This window comes from Hyaena hyaena, unplaced genomic scaffold (genome assembly GCF_003009895.1).
Source record: "Hyaena hyaena isolate Hyena2069 unplaced genomic scaffold, ASM300989v1 scaffold_1351, whole genome shotgun sequence".
In the NCBI taxonomy this organism is placed as follows: Eukaryota; Metazoa; Chordata; class Mammalia; order Carnivora; family Hyaenidae; genus Hyaena; species Hyaena hyaena.
The window spans coordinates 344,086-360,218 of NW_024081979.1; the positions used below are offsets into that span (position 1 = coordinate 344,086).

At 61.4% G+C, this 16,133-nt stretch overlaps 1 protein-coding gene across 3 annotated transcripts in view; it reads right to left on the reverse strand.

Annotated features, from left to right (window-relative positions):
• The window catches only part of AXIN1 (axin 1), a 57,942-nt gene extending 51,442 nt beyond the window's left edge, over nt 1-6,500 (reverse strand). For 2 of the 3 annotated variants that reach the window (XM_039223425.1, XM_039223423.1), the window contains exons 1-2: nt 3,367-3,529; nt 1,793-2,749 (exon numbers count right to left, since the gene is read on the reverse strand). In XM_039223425.1, the coding sequence (XP_039079356.1) occupies nt 1,793-2,670 (878 nt within the window). In that variant the 5' untranslated portion in view covers nt 2,671-2,749; nt 3,367-3,529. Of the gene's footprint in view, nt 1-1,792; nt 2,750-3,366; nt 3,530-6,459 lie in introns of those variants that run through there. The other variant, XM_039223424.1, reaches the window with a different exon arrangement.
• Nucleotides 6,501-16,133: the final 9,633 nt, after the last annotated feature.

Here is a 16,133-nt window from a genome sequence, read left to right on the forward strand (position 1 = left end):
ACTGGGTTCAGGAGACCCCCGCCCCGGGGGGTCCTACATAATGGCCCTCCTGACACACGTGTCCATGCACAACCAACGCTTAAGAGAGCCACCCGCAGGGCACCTGGGTGGCTCGGTCGGTTGGGCACCCCACTCTGGATTTAAGCTCAAGGCATGACCTCACGGTTCATGAGATCAAGCCCCATGTCCGTCTCCACACTGCCAGCGCAGCGCCTGCTTGGCATGGCGTTCACCCAGAGGAAGTGAAGACTCCCGTCCCCAAGAACCTGCACACGGAAGTGTACTGCAGCTTTATTCCTAACTGCCCAAACCTGGGAGCAGCCAAGATGGCCTCCAGCAGCTGATGGATACATTAATTGTGGTCCATCCAAACAATGAAGTGATGTTCAGTACTGGGGCACTGGGGTGGCCCAGTCAGTAAAGTGTCTGACTTGGGCTCAGGTCATGGTCTCACGGTACGTGGGTCCGAGCCCCGCGTCGGCTCTGTGCTGATGGCTCAGAGCCTGAAGCCTGCTTCAGATTCTGTGTCTCCCTCTCTCTCTGCCCGTTCCCCTACTCACACTCTCTGTCCTCTCCCACTCTCTCTCTCCGAAAGAAATAAACATCTTTTAAAAACTTAAAAAAATATTTAGAAAAAACAACTGTGTCAGTTGCTAGCCTTACTTAGAAAATTTTTATGGTTAAGTTCTGTCCTAAAAATCTTGCTGTATCAACAGCATTTAGCTAAAGACTGAGCAAAAAGCACACAAAAATTAGTTCAAATGGTGTTATCTTGAATCACATCACTTAAACGATGTCTAAAACTTAGAAGTGTTTCATCCTGTGTTATTAGCAAGTAGCCAGCGTCTCTGCCACAGCAAGCCTGGAGTGACGATCCAGGCCTGACTCCAAGGGACGGCCACCGCATGAGGCCCCTGACTCGCGGGCAAGTCAGTGTGGTCGCGGGGGCCACAGACTCCGGGCTTTGAAGGTTTCACGGGCAGGTGTCCCCAGGCCCAGCTACAGGGAAATGGAGGGACGCGGCGCGCCCTGCCCACACCTGCTAACATCGGCCGGGGCTCCAACCCACGGCCGAGTAACCCTCCGGTAACCACAGGAGGAGCCACCAAGGAAAGAGGTCGAAGACGCAGGTCCCCCAGGCTGTAACGGCTTCTCCACAGCACTGCTGGTGCCTCCGAAGCTGCCAAGGAGCCCGCAGGCAAATGCCACCCCCATGACCTCACACGACGCCGGGAACGCCGCACGGCCGACTGCCCCTAGAATCACAGGCGGAGGAAGCCCCCCACGCACTGTGACACCCTCCTCAGGGCGGCGTCCCCCCCACCCCTCCCCAAGCTCCAGGAAGAATCTCAAAAAACCCATACAAAATGCAACCACCCAGGATTCTCTAAGGATCGATGCTTTTAGATGTTCACTCCTCTCTCTATTAAGCCAAAAGGATGCAGTCTACCAAGTAAATCCACCTTCTGTGCAGGCGGGTACAGATTCTACCGCTAAGGGGCAAGTTTGACTGTCGCAATTCCTACGACTTCCGATGTTCTCGATGACTTACAAAGCCATGTACCTTACACCGGTCTTGACAAAAGTCTCCTCCACTTACAAACGTTAAAAGCACGTAATGACCAACGCGAAGGTGTCAGGGGAAGGACTCCAGCCACACCTCGCCCACAGCGGCAGGAGCACGGCCCGTGGGGGCTGGCAGGCAAGCCCCCTCCTCACCCACACCTCTCCCGTGCCGGGTCTCCGGGCCTCGGACGTGCGCACGGACACGGACGCCTGGTATCCGACTCACCTGAATTCTCTGCCTTCGCTGGACCGTCTACTGGAGGAGGCCCGCGGGGCAGCCGTCTCCAGAAGCAGCTTCTGCGTGAGCCTGCCGGGGGGCGCGGGGTCTCTGCCGCCGTCTTCGTGCGGGTCCTGATCACACTTCCATTCCTCATCTTCGTTCAACGTGGGCAGGTACCCGGGGATGCCCTTCCCCGTCCCCGACCCAGAGCTCTGGTCGCTACAGAGCTTCGGGCTCTCCGAGCCGGTCCGCGTGTATTCCAAATAAATATCAGACTTGAGGAAGGAAGGGTAGGTGTTCTCCTCCATGGTGGACTGGATCTCCGTCTGCGCCTGGTCGAACATGGCGGGATCGATCAGCTGCTTCATGATGCAGTCCTTGATGAAGCTCTTGGTAGCGGGCTTGGTTTGCCTGGAGACGATGCCGTTGTTGTCGAGGATGTACTTGCGGTAAATGGCCTTGGCCAACTTCAGCCTCTTTTCCTCGTTCGAGTCGCAGGGCTCCAGCTTCCTGAAGCCGCTGCAGGCAAACCAGAAGTCCAGCAGGTCAGCACAGTCCTCCTGCTTCAGGAAAGTCCTGAACAGGTTTATGCCATCTTGATCGTCCAGCAACGAGTGCAGCGACTCGGCCCACTTCAAGTACGGCGGGGTGGGGGAGGCGCTGCCCTCGGGCTCGTACCCCAGGTCCAGGTCCGAGCGCCGCGGTGTGGCTGCCGAAGTCTCACCTTTAGCCCCGGCGCCCTTCCCGGAGCAGAAGCTGTGGCTGACGGGCCGGGGGTCTGTGGACACCAGTTCACCCTCCTCACCAGGCACTGGGGGTCGGGGGGCATCTTCGGTGAAACTCGCTCCAAGGTCCAAAGGGAAACCCTGCTCTTGGATACTCATTGTGGGATCCTGCGGCACTGTACACTGAACGCTGCACCCTATAATCAGTACTTACGGCTCCAAAGTGAGTCAATCTGTCCTGTTGAAACCATTAAGAGGACAAGGATTAGGAAAGGTGGGTCCACAGACACACGACCACAGAAGTTTTCTTGAGACAAGACTCGAAACGATGCCCTCCCGCTCGAACTCAGAGCCAGAAATTCAGTTTACGTTTTCAATCGTTGCCACAGGTTTGGGCTATATTAAAACAACTTCTGGAAACTTTCACAGGTACAGGAGTGCCTCCGGATCTAAAAACTGAATGCCCAGCGCAGGGAGAGCACCTCTCCCCTCACGTGTCGTTCTGTGAGAACAGCACGGAGACCGGCAGCCTGGGGACCTCCCGTCTCGGCCACAACCAGCCCCGCTCGGCAGGCTCCGGGGGGACGGGAGGGAAGAAACCTGCTTCCTAACCCTCCTCGCCGTGTAAACTCGGCTGACGGCTGGCCCCACCGGCACCGCGCGGGGCTCTCACCACACTCGGGTACCGGGAGGTAGGCACGTCACACGCCAGAAGTGGGTGTCATGTCTGCTCCCCGCATTCCCTAGGCCACCCCACCGCCTCACGCATCCCGTGCCTCCTGACTCGGGCGAACACACAGGCGTTCCCTTAACTCCCAACACGCAACTACGAACAGTGATGGGGGGGTCGGTCACCTTCAGCGCCTTCGCCCGAGTGATCCAAGGACACCCCCTGCCCCCCACGTAGCGGCCTTCTCATGTCACCAGTGTGGACAATCCTTAGAACGCTTCCACCAGAAAGCTGCACTTGACCTTGCTTCTAAGGAAAGCGTCCTTCTGAGAGCAAGTGGCAATTTAGTGCTCTGAAGAAAAGAGAAGGTATAGGAAAAGAAATGAAATCCAAACACAGTTACACCTTTTAGCTAAGGAAGCACACAGCTCACCTGATTTAACCCCGTGAGCGCAAAACCAAACCACCCCCTCCCGGAGGTCGGGGAACTACAGGCCTGCCCTAGGAGTGAAGGGGGGCTCTCCCGTGGCCTTCGTCCTCCCCGCCGCACCTACAGGAGCCCACGGGGCCCACGAGCCGAACTACACCTCCCAACCCGGCCAAACAGGTGACTGCAACTCGGCACACCACGGCCCAAGCGGTCTGGCTGGAAGCGGGCGGGGGGAAGCACGTCAGGTCCAGACGCTGAGGGCACCGAGCAAGCCAGCGGGAGAAAAACTAACCCCTAAAACCTAGTCCCAACAAAAAGGGTGGCTCTCCCTGGCCTCCACGCCACCCTCTGGGCCAGGGCCTCCGGGGGCCCCTCCTCCACACCTGCCGGCAGCTGCGGGCGGCTAGGAGGCAGAAGCACCCAGAGACAGAGGATGGGTCACAATAACGTGCCCGAGATGACATTTCTGCAGCTAACGACTTTTTATAAAAACTACTGGGGACGCTGTACTCTCAGCAGGAACAGCCTGCTTCTTAAGGTCAAGGCCTGTGGGCTGTGGCACCCTGCTGTCACTGACCACTTCAGCTGCAAAGTCGCTTTTTCTGAGCCCCCTCAGCATGAACGAGCACCTGCAGCGTGGCAGCCCCGCCCCAGCTCAGGGCTACCTAATGTCCTCTTGTCTGAGATGCCTTCTCGCGAAGGAGGGCCCACGCCTGGCCCTGAGCCTCACCCTGAGAGAGGCTCTTTAGTTCACCAGGCTTGACAAAGATCCGAGTCCCTGTGTTCCAATGGGAGGTTAATTACACGTTGCCGTCGTCTGCTCTGAAGACGCGATGCCTCCTGTGTACATTATTAGGAGCAACCTGAGTAACCGTTTCCCACAGGACCCACAGCACCTAACACAAGGTCTTGCAACTAACAGGCACCGATGAATATCTGATTCATGGACACGAAGGCAAACAGCAATCGTCCGAAAAGCCAACTGTCAGCCCTTCACAGATGCTGAAATATTGCACTATAAAAACAGCAAGACACTCAAGATTCTAGCCCTTTATTACAAAACCGTGGTTGTCTTTAAAAGCTAACATTTAAATCCATGTGTGAACAAGTCCCCCTAATCATTTTAAACTGTTTTTCACTGCCCTGAAGATACAGTTCTTGTAACTCACGTCTATTTTTGGCTGTCGACTGACAGAAGACCTTTGGTGTCCCTGGCAGGACGGGAACACCTCTCCGAATTGCTGCCGTTACCGGAACGCACTCTAATTCCTGCAGTCTCGGGGTGCCCACACAGAAGCACACCGGGCGCTCAGTGTCTACACATGGGCATATCACACATAAAGCAGCTCTATTAATTCACATGGAGTCAGATGCCCACAAGCACTGAATGTGGCCAACAGCCTATAACCACCATCAATAAAAGGATTCCATAAAAGTAATGTGCAGCTGTGATACCGAATGCAAAGTCTCCTGTAGTCACCGCAAGGCCTCCCCTGGGTACCAGGGCAGCCAGCTCAACACTACGGAGCTGAGTATGTTTACGTCACTCAAATGTAACTTAATTCTGAATTTATGTGGGTGTGGAAATAACAGAGCATGACTCTGGCATTCTCCTAATTGTCCACTGATTAAACTCGGAAAGGGTCAGGGCCACTGTTTTTACAGTGTAATCCATTCCTCCGCCACCTACATTCCCAATGACCGATGTAGCCCAAAAAAGTCCACTTGGCTTTTTTGAGGCTAGAAACCCAAGAAACACCCACACCTGCTAAAAATCCAACAGAAATATTGTATTTTGTATGCCTGTCCATCCTTGTCCCTGAAGAGAAGTTCTTAAAACTGAAATCCAAATACCGCTATCCTGGGAGGTCGGGTTTGGACCACGTGTGTTCCTCCAAACAGGGCCTGAGACGCTTCCTGAAGAGGCAGAGTGAGCGTGCAACCAAACAGGAGGGGCTGAGATGCACAGTAAGAACTCTTCCTAAATTATCTTAGAGATGAGTGGAGAAAAGTTGTGTGTGAGTGTGTGTGTGTGCGCGCGCGCTTGTGTTTCCTCTAACGTCCTCAGTGCCCAGCTAAAAGTTTCACTGCCTTCCAGGGGTACTGAATTCCAAATGTGGGGTGGAGGGAGAAGCTAAGACCCACACCCAGGAGAGAGTTCTGGGGGACAAGGCATCAATCTGAAAGAGTCCAGCCACTCAGACAAGCCACACCACAGCCTGGAACCAGCCTCAGGCACCCCTGCTCTGAGGGAGTGCCCTCCTTGAGTTTCAGACTCACTCATCCCTACTTTCTGTCGCGGGGGAGAGGGAAGGGCCGTGCTACCGTCCAGCCTCCCTCTGGGATCCCTGCACACGGCGGCTACTCTGCACCCCACCCACACCCGAAACAGGCCCCAGGCGCACGACTGACACCAACCGAACGCATCAGCTGCGCGCCCTGGCCTCCTCCAGAAACCCGCCCCCCACCCCCTCTCAGAACCCCGGTTCTTCCTTCCACTCTTCCACTCTCCTAGAGCAAGGGGCTGCCCTTTCGGAACCGAACCTCGCACTTTTCCAGGTTCACACAGCCCAATATCAGCGGCCCTTGCTAGCATCCCCTCTGACACACCTGCCCTCATAGCCTTGAATCCCACACACCTTCCTCGCACACCACACGGTCTGCACACTCGGCCCGAACAACCTGCTCGGTGCTGCAAGCCTCCCCGCACGCGCCCCCAGCCCGCACCCTTCGAGCCCGTCTTCCGGGTCCCGCGCCCGGCCCGCCCGGCCCGGCCTACGCGGCCTACAATGAACGGCCGCACGGGCCCGCGCCCCGCAGTACCGCGCGCCCGGCCCGCACTACTCACCCGCGCTCGGCGGCGGCGGCGGCGGGGCCCCGGCCCGGCTCCCGGAGCGGCGCGGCGAGGCCCATGCGCTCAGCGGCGGCGCGGCGGGCGGGACGGGGCGGGGGCGCGGCCCCGGGCGGCCCCCATCGCAGCGGCGGCGCGGCGGCCCGGAGGCGGGCGCGGGGCAGGCCGCGGGGGCGCCGCCGAGGCCGGCCGCCCGCTCTCACCCGCCTGCACCGGGGAACGCGACTCCGGCCCGACTCTGGCCGGCCCTGCGCGCGGCTACAGCGGCCGCGATCGCTTCCCCGAGCGGGGAGCCCGAGGCCAGAGCGCCGAAGCCCAGGCCGGAGCGCCCCCGCCGGCGCCGCCCGGAAGTGCGGGGGCGGGGCCGGAGCGCGGGGCGGGGCCGGGAGCGTGGGGGCGAGGCCGACAACGTGGGGCGGGGCCCAGCGCATGAGGCGGTCCGAGAGCGCGGGGCGGGGCCGGGCGCGCGGCGCGACAGGAACGTGGGGCGGGGCCAAGGCTCGAGGCGGGGCCAGGAGATAGGCGGTCCCTAGACCGTGGGGCGTGGCTGGAACGTGAAGCGCCGCCCAGAGCCTGCGGCGGCCCGAGAGGGGCGGGCCAGGCACCTGGGGCGGGGCCGTGAGCAAGCGGCTGGGCCGAAGCACGAGGCGGGGCTGTACTGTGGGGCGGGGCTTGAGGAGGCGCGTAGAGCGTGGGGGTGTGACAAGAACAAAGGGGGGGCAGGAGTGGGAACGTGGGGCGATGCCGAGAGCGTGGGGTGGGGCCGAAACGTGGGGGCGGGAGAGGGACGAAGGACACCGCCCGGAGCGTGGGGCGGGGCTTGGAGCTTGGGAGCGGAACGGGGAACGTAGGACGAGCTGAGAGGGAGAGGCGGGGCCAAGACGTGGGGTGGGGCCAGTAGCAGGGGGCGGGGCGGGGCCGGATTGGCGAGGACCGCAACGCGGGGCGGGGCCGCCGCGCCGTGGGCGGGGCGGGAGGGCGGGGCGGAGCCGGCGTCGGGAGCTAGGCGGGTAGCGAGACCTGGAACCTGGGTGCTGGGAAGGGCGAACAGCGTGGAGGCGGTGCCTGGGCGGAGGGGTGGGCCCTGAGCTCGGAGGCGGAGCCAAAGGAGTGGGTGTGGCCAAGTTTCAGGGGCGCGGCCAGTGCCGCGGGCACCGGGCCGGGCGAGGACCCGGGGGCTGGCTACGGGAGATTTCGCATCTCTCCCAGGCCTTCTGCGTAAGGAGGGTCGTCTGTGGAGACGCCCTGCGTGTGTGGCCACCGGGAAGGCCTGGCCCGGTGCACTAAGCGGACGGGCGGCCCTCTCGGGCACTGAGAGGCGCCCGCCACGTCTCAGCCATTTTCAGCCGCCCACACGGGTGTCCCCCAGCCCGAGGCTCCCGAAGTTGGCACCCACAGGCCAGGCCCGCACCCAACCGGGCTCCCACCCCTGCACAGGGAGCATCTCGTGCATGGGCGGGCAGGGTCCCCAGAGGGACTGGAGACCTTGCTCGGGGACTGCCTGGCCGGCCCTGCACCGGAGGACCCTCGCAGGAAGGCCAACAACTGCCCACGGCATTGAAGGAAGCAGGTGTGCAGGAGTCGGGCGGTTGGAAGGCACAGCCAGGCTGACCTGGAGCTGACCCTCGGTAAGGTCCAGTCCCTCTCTCCCCCTTCTCCATGCTTGTTGCCCCCCCCCCCCCGGGGTGGCCCAGTCCCTGAGAAGGTGGGCCGGGGCTCCACCCTCCCTTAGTCCCCAGTGGGTCTGGACTCGAGGCCAGGGCTGAGTGGCAGTAAATGCTGGTTGTCACTTGGACAGGAGCCCCCACCTGCAAAGAACTGTGGACTGAGGCTCCACCCAGTTGGGCCTGCCTGCTCACTTGCTCCCGGGCACCATCCAGAGTGTGGACAAGGGCCCTCCTTCCTACCACTGCCTTTGGGTCACACTCCCACAGGCAAGCCTGAGAGCAAGGACTTCCTATACCCCCACACCTCTCCCCATCCCCCTGTCCCTGTCACCACAGCAGCTCTTGCCCAACCCGCAAAGCCCAGCTGGCCCCTCCTGAGGGAAGGACGTGAGCACCAGAAATTGATCACTGCCCCTAAGGAACTGCTTCTGGTGTCCCCCGTGACACCCAGGACCCTGTGCTCGACAGAGCCACGCTGGGCCTGGCACCTCAAGAGGAGCTCCTGGCAGCCGCCAGGGGGTGGCTATACCCCCATTCTGCAGGCCGCCACATCTTCTCCTGGATGCTGCTCGCCCTCACCGCCCACCCACATCCTTCATCATCTCCAGACCAGAGCAGAAGTCCTGACTCGGGGCTCCATGAGCCATGGGCCAACCTCCCACCCGGCTGTCCATTGGTGGTGCCTTGCCTGGGATGAGCAGGTATGGAGGCAGGGCCAGCACCCAGCCATTGCCAGCATGCCAAGTCTCAACATAGCGTCAGATACCCAGGGTTTTGTAGGAAAGGGAGCAGCAAGGGATGAGGGTCACTGGCGAAGCATCCCCAGCCTACCCAGAGCCCAGGCCGCCCGCGGCCATCACCATGCCTCAGGGCAGGCTGGACAAGGCTGGGGCTGTAGGTGAGGAGCTACGCTACTGAACCCACACTGGCCCCACTAGGGTCTTGGCAGTGGGGGGGTCACTCTCACCCACACCTAGCTGGGATGGCCCCAGGTCCCACCCTGTTCAGCCTAGGAGTCTTAGAGGAAACAAGACATAGTGGGTGGCTTTCAAGGCACAGCAAGACCTCTGTGGGGTGAGGGAGTCCTGGGTGGGCTGGACAGACGGCAAGAATTCCCAGATATCGGCCCTCAGGCTGCCTCCCCACTCCCAGACGCAGGTCCCCAGCGCTTGCCTTGCTTCTGCAGAGCTGCTGCTGTGGCCAGGCCAGGCTCCCAGGGTCGTGTCCATGTCCATCCTCCTCCTGGCCCGTGGCGGCAGGTGTCCCCCGGCCCTGGGACCAGAACAGGGCCCTCGGGCCCCCGGCTCCTTGGGGCCCCAGCCCTGCAGGGACAGGAAGGGAGTCAGAAGGCCTGCTACAGTGGATTCTAACTGCGGGCACGGAGGGGAGATTGAGCAGGTGGGAGTGGGGCTAGCCCCGGGGAAGCTCCGAAGAGGAGGAGGCAGAGAGGGCGGAAGTGGGGGCCTGCAGTGGAGCGGGGTGACCTGCCGGGGACCGTGTCAGCCACCCACAGCTGAAACCAGACAGAGAGCCACGGAGCCTCACTTCCGGACAGGTGAGTGCCTGGGCGGAGGCCCGCTTTGCACTTTCCCAGTGAAGAGGCTTGTGTTTAGCTGTGCGTGATGTTTGTTCAGGACGTCCAGGAACTACACAAAGAACTTAAGAGCAGAAGTGAAATATGTTCTTCAACTTAGACACAAAATGAGTACTTTGAAATAAAGTGAACTTTGAAGTCTTACATGTGTGTGTCCACTTGGCTGAGGAAGAGCACTTATAAAAAGTGATCCAAAGAAATCATCTAAGATGCGCCAAGGAGTGGGGTGAGGCTCTTCCACCGCGGCGTGACGTGCGAGGATGAAAACCAGCAGCCGAGAGCAAGCTGCACAACTAGGGTAGCGTGTGTGGCACGTCCCCATTGTCTTCCCGGGAGGGAGGACCGGAGGGGCCACTCTGATTTGGGTTTCCGGAAAGGATAGGAGCCTCAGGCTGAGCCCCTTCTGGGCTCTCCATCCCCTGGCCCTCTGCTCCGTCCACAGTGGGGGGGGGGGGGGGACCCAGCGGGGGGGGAGGCTCATCCAGTTCTGATGAGTGAGGTATGGACTCCCCTTTGGAGGCACAGCCCCCGCCACACTGGCTAGCTGACGTCCTGGCCATAAGCCAAGCCCCTGGGCTCCATCCCTCTTCCCGGAGTGTCCTTTTTTCACCGGTTCTGAGCCCAGGAGGGAGGGCCAGGTATTATGTCCCCATCCCCAGCCCAAAGAAGGGTGCAGAGACATCACAACAAGCGCATGACATAGAACGCCAAGGAAAAAGCTAGGAGACCGCACACACCGGGTGCCCATGTTCTGCGAACACAGAACACGTGCACGTAAAGGCGGGAAGACTAAAGAAAGATGCTCAAGTACTGACACTGGTTTCTGTCAGAGTGCAGAGTTGGGGTGCATCCCCTTCTTCTCTTCCTGAACTCAGGAAGAAGTTCTGCGACCAGAGGACTGGCACGAGCGCACAGAAACCACAAAGGTGTGCAGCAGGGGCCGTCTTTCTACCCATGATCAGGATAAACTAACCCACGGGGGCCAGGTGGCCGGCTGAGGACCCTGGGGAAGAGGCCAGAGCTGGCCTGCAGCCCGTGTCCTGGGACAGCTGTGGTCGCTGCACGTCGGCCCCAGGACCAGGGAGAAGGTGCCAAGTTGAGCTCCCGGGGCTGGCCAGCCCCACTCGCTGTGGACACTGCGGGCCGGGGCCTCCCTGGGCGCTGACCCCACGGTAGGCAGGCTGCCTCTCTCCTCTTGGCCTGCACACCTTGGGGCAAGTGTGTCGTCCACACTGGCATCTCACATCCCTCTTGCTGTTTGGGGTTCTCTCATGAGCTCTTCAGCTAAAGCTCCCTCAAGCTGATGCCCCAGGAGTGACCCTGGTCCCAGGGCCAGGCTGGGGGAAGGGGGGGGGCCCAGGGGATAAGGTTGGGGCTTTGCCTCAAACAAGCCACCTCCAGCGTCAGTTCAGTGTTGACACTTGCAGTGACTGTCACCTTCTAACCCCACTGCTGCAGGCCTTCCTAGCCTGACAGCTCCTGCTCCTAGGGGCCGTCGTCAGCTGCTCTGAGGGCTGGTCACACATGACTGTGCTCTGAGGAGGTCCCAGGGCAGCGGTGGGAAGTGTGAAGCACTCAGCCACCGTCAGGCACGTGACGGGGCCTCAGAAACACCCACTGCAGTCACTGTGCCTTTTCCCACCCACTTAGCGCTCCAGGGTACCAGGCCCAGCTGGCCAATGCTGGCCGTCCCATGTCCCCTGCACAGACAACTCCCCCAGCAGACCTGACACAGCCTCCCACCTCTGCTGGCCCCCATGCGTCAAGGGTCAGGTCTCAAGATCAACAGGAAAGCAGGGACGCGGTAGCAGGCGTGTAGCCCAGGGCGGAACACTCCATCCCAGGGTGCCATCCACACCCACCCCAGCTTGGGTCTCGCCCCCGGTGTCCTGAGGGGTTCCTGTCACTGCAGCCAGAAGGGCACAGCAGGACACCCTCCCACACTGCCTTCCCAGAGGATTCTGACCCAATGCCAGGGACACGTCCGGGAGTCTAGGAGGTGGTCAAGTAGGCTTGTGATCAGAGGGCAGCACTTGAGTGAGTTCTGAGTGGCCCCTGCCAGCCACAGGGGCCTGGGAGACAGGAGGGGAGAGCAGCCCACCCACCTGCCAACCCAGCACCTCCCCAGTTGGGGAGCCTCAGGGACATAGGGGTGCGGCCAGGGCTGACCCAGCTCCCACATCCCTGCGGAGGCATCTACAGCAAGGTGGGCACCTCTTCTTGGCCAAGCGAGGGTCCTGACCCAACCCTGCTGGCCCCAGAGGTCTGTGGGCGACCGTCCGCAAACGAGCCTCTGCCTCAGGGTGGAGCCAACGGCTGGCAGTGGCCTGGGTCAAAGAAGGAAGGGCCTGCCGGCCTCCCCCAACCCCACCGCCATTTTCCCAGGAAGCACAGCGTCTGAGTGCAGGGGCCTCAGCCCAGCTTGTAGCAGCAGCTGAAGTCCCACCGTCCCAGGTGGCCCCGGGGCACTTCCCCTTCTGGTCTCGGGCACACCTGCCCTCTTGCCATACTGACGCTTACACCAGGCAGACTTGCACATTTGTCTTCGCTGTTCCTTCACCTGGAACGTCCTCCCGTGACCTGACCACCCGGTGCCCAAAGGCCCCTCCCAGCACCGGGAGCCCCCATCCCATGCCCCTCTGTAGGCTCTCGTTTCTATTGGAGACGCCTCGTTCAGCTCCAGCGGCCCCGTGCAGCCCCTCGGGCCGGCAGCTAGGGGACTTGGTCATGGGAGGCAGGGAGGTACCAGCCCAGGCTGGCAGGCTGCCTTCCCCCGCAGCCGGGCCCACACCCTCCGGGTCGACCTCTGCCAGCGCCTGGCCTCTCGGCCACCTGCCCCCCACCGGGCCGTCCAGAGATGTCTCTCTTGGCTGCCTAGGAGCCCAGTTTCCAAGTCTGTGATTATGTACGCCGAGGTCCCTCCGGCCCTTTGTTGCTGCAGAATCCGTCCCAGCAAACAAAAGTGCACTGGATTAGCCACAGTGGATTAAAAGATTTGCTTCTCAGAGTTTACCTAACAACCCGACAGTCCTGCCGGCAGAGGCTTTGAACCTCAGGACGTGCTCGCCAGGCCATCTGGGAACTCTCAGCCTCTGCGGGCCACAGGATGGCGGTCAGGGTCATGACAGGCAGCTACCGTCCCTTACTCTCTGCTCTGCCTGCAGCCAGGCCTGCGCTCGTGGCCCGCGCTCGTGGCAGGCCCGCCTGGGTCAAACTTGGGGGCAAGACCAGACTCCAGGGGAAGGTGGAGGAGGCCGAGGTAGGAGACCGAGGCCCAGCCAGGCCGCCCAAGGCCCAGGCGTGGTGGGGACCAGGCCTTGCCTCACCCAGTCCTACCCCCAGGCACGGCCACACACGGCACACAGCAACAAGACCACGAGCAACATGGAGGATGGCCACGGTGGGCAGGTGACACGCCAGCCTCCACCAGGCTGCAGCCCACAGCCCCACTGCTGCCGCCCCGTGGTGTACGTTCCTGCACACGCGTGCGCGCACACACACGCACACACACGCACACACACACACACACACACACACACAAGCATGTCCCCCTTTGATCTCCAAAGGACGCTCCATTTACAAGCTCTTAATCGCAGCTGCCTTCTCAGGGCCTGCCCGATAATGTCCGAGTAATGGGATTTGGCACTTCTGAGCCATCCCCGTCCGGCCGCTCCCCAGTACAGGTGGACATTTCCCCCCCCTCTTTTTCACTTCTTTTTTCCTTTTCAAAAATAAAATGCTCCTGAAACAGCACTGACTTGACGGGGCTGGTCGCCCAGTCCTGTCAACGGGGCCAGGAGAGGGGCCAGGTGGCCGGCACACCAAGGGCCCGACCAGCTGGGGGTCTTTGATGCGGCTTCCATGTGAAATCCGAGTGAAAGACGGAGGAGGACGGTTTCGGGAGCACAGTGCCGTGGGATTCATCCCGCCTCGTGCTCTTCCCTTTGTCTCTCTTCCCATGACCCTCTGGGACGTTCGGGGAGAGGGTCCCAGGGTGGGTGCCGGCGTGTGTGCCAGCGTGAGCATGAGGGTGCACAGGGCAGGGTGGGTGGAGGGCAGGGCCTCAGCCATAAGAACAATGGGCAGCAGGGAGCACATCCACCTGTCCGCCCCTTCGTCTGTCCGTCCATCTGCCCGCCCGGCTTACCTCACCTGCCTGGTTCCGTGTGCCTGCTCACGCCCCACCGTCCCGCGGTCCGCCATGATGGGCTTGGCCGTCCGCCTGAGCACTTTCAGCCACTCCAGGACGCGGGTCCCTGCTCTTGGCCACTGTGTGGCTGGGAGGAAGGAGTGTGACTCTGGGCTGCAGCGCGGGCTCCCACCGCCGATTGGCTGAGGCGGGGACCAGATGACGGCCTCAGAACCCTATGGTAGCCATGGCAACCAGCCCCTTTAGACACCGCCACCCTGAGCCACTTCTGACTGCTGAGGGAGCAGGCGGTGCCGCCGAGGGCCCACACCAGGGTCCCCTTGGAGGGTTGGGTCAGGCATGACCAGACCCCACTCCTATACCAACTGTTGAGTGTTTGTGTGTGTTTGTGTGTGTATGTTTCTTGTATGTCTGGTGTGAAGGGTCCCTGTCCCTTTCTTGGGACGTGTCCGAGGCCACTCCGTGTCCTGTCTGACCACCTGGTGAAGGCAGGAACAATATCTTTTTAGCCTGTCCTTCGACAAGGATTTCAGGTCAGGCTTGCCCCAGGAGCTGAAGGCCAAGCCATCTGGTGAGAAAATAATGGATGAGGGCAGCAGGAGGAAGGGCAGTGAGAATTCCCCAAGTAAGGGAGACAGAGCCAAGCTCTCAATCCACCTCAGCCCCCAAAGGGGCTGCCAGCTTCTTCTCTGCCTGCCACGCCCTCCTCCACACTCTCGCTAGGCTACTGAACGCAGAGACAGGCTCACACAATCCCCTCTCGAGTGTTTAGAGGCCCCAGCCTGGCCCTGGGCTTCACAGACCCAGTGTCTGTGTCCCCGACCCAGCAGGACTCTGAGACTTTGGTCAAACCAGGCACTTTCCAACCCTGCAGAAACGAAGTACACACCTGTGACTTTGTCCCTGCTCTTCCCTTGATCTGAACCCCCGGGGTCTGTCAGCACCAGCCCCTTGGGAAGGCCTTCCCCGAGGACCAGGACCAGGGCTTCTCACCAAGGGCTCGGTGCAGCTTTACCCCAAGGACTGACCATCCCGGGTGCACCAGGGCAGCGAGCATCCTGGAGCCAACCTGCCCCGTCTCTGAGAGAGTCCAAACATTTTTGGCTCAGCACCAACGAGTCCAGCCTCCTATGAAATCGAACAGAGAGCCCCGGAAGCCACCTCCCACTTCCTGGCCCAGGCCCAGCCCACACCTGCTGAACATAAAGGAAGTGAGCAATAGCCACCGGCCTGTGAGCTGGTGTGAGTCCCAGGTCCCTGGGAAGAGGCCGGGGACTGCTGAGGAAGCCGCTGCCCGCGCCGGAGGGACCCACAAAACAGGAGGTCCCTGGAACACACCGAAGCAAGTGGGCTCAGGGTGGGCTGGGCCAGGCCTCGAGCCCCACAGCACAGAAGCTGCTCAGCCAGCGCCCCGACTCGGCCCCTCCTGAGCTGCTCAGTCATGGAGTGAGGCCCTAGCCTCGAGGGCAGGCTCTCAGTGAGGACACAGGCCTGGCTGGCTGGAGGCGGCGGAGGTCCAGGGGCTGAGGGAGAGCTGGGGGAGGGCTCTGGCGTGCTGCCGCAGAGAGTGCCAGGTGGCACAGGGCTGGTCCTGCTGAGCAAGTTCATCTGACCCAGGGCTCCAGCTTCGGAGAGAGGGTTCAAGGGGCTCTGCGGCACAGGCCGAGGGAGGACACTGCAGGTAGCTAGGCCTCGCAACAGCTCCTCCGGGCTCCTGGCACCCGGACACAGCCAGCCGGCGCAGGGCCAGGATGTGAAGCCCTGCCTGTTGTCTCCACATCCACCACCCTGCAAGCCAGGGCACCCCCGAACGCTCCTCCATCAAGAGCCTCAAGATGAGGGGTCAGGCACAGAGACCTAGACCGGGCCACACCCTTCCTGACCTCAGCTGTCCTTCCTAGGCCTCGGGACATCATGCTGTTGACGGTCACACTTGTCAAGGCCCTCCACTGCCCAGGTCTCAAGGGACCTCTCCATCTGTAGCCAGTGACAGACAACCCTCACGGCCCTGGAATGGCTGGGCTACAAGGGGACCAGCGCGACTTGCCCAAGCTCCTAGAGGGGCTGGGAAGGGACAGGGGCACAGCCTGTCTTCCCACTGGGGGCCGGTGCAAGCAAGGCAGCTCCAGCTTCGGCAGGCTTGACCTCGGATGGTACAACTAAGCAGCCCAATAGAGAGGCCTGCGGGGCTGCAGGGACCCAGGGAGGGGGCTGGAGGCCGGCACAGACACAGGCATAGCCAACTAGCAGAGGTGTGGCC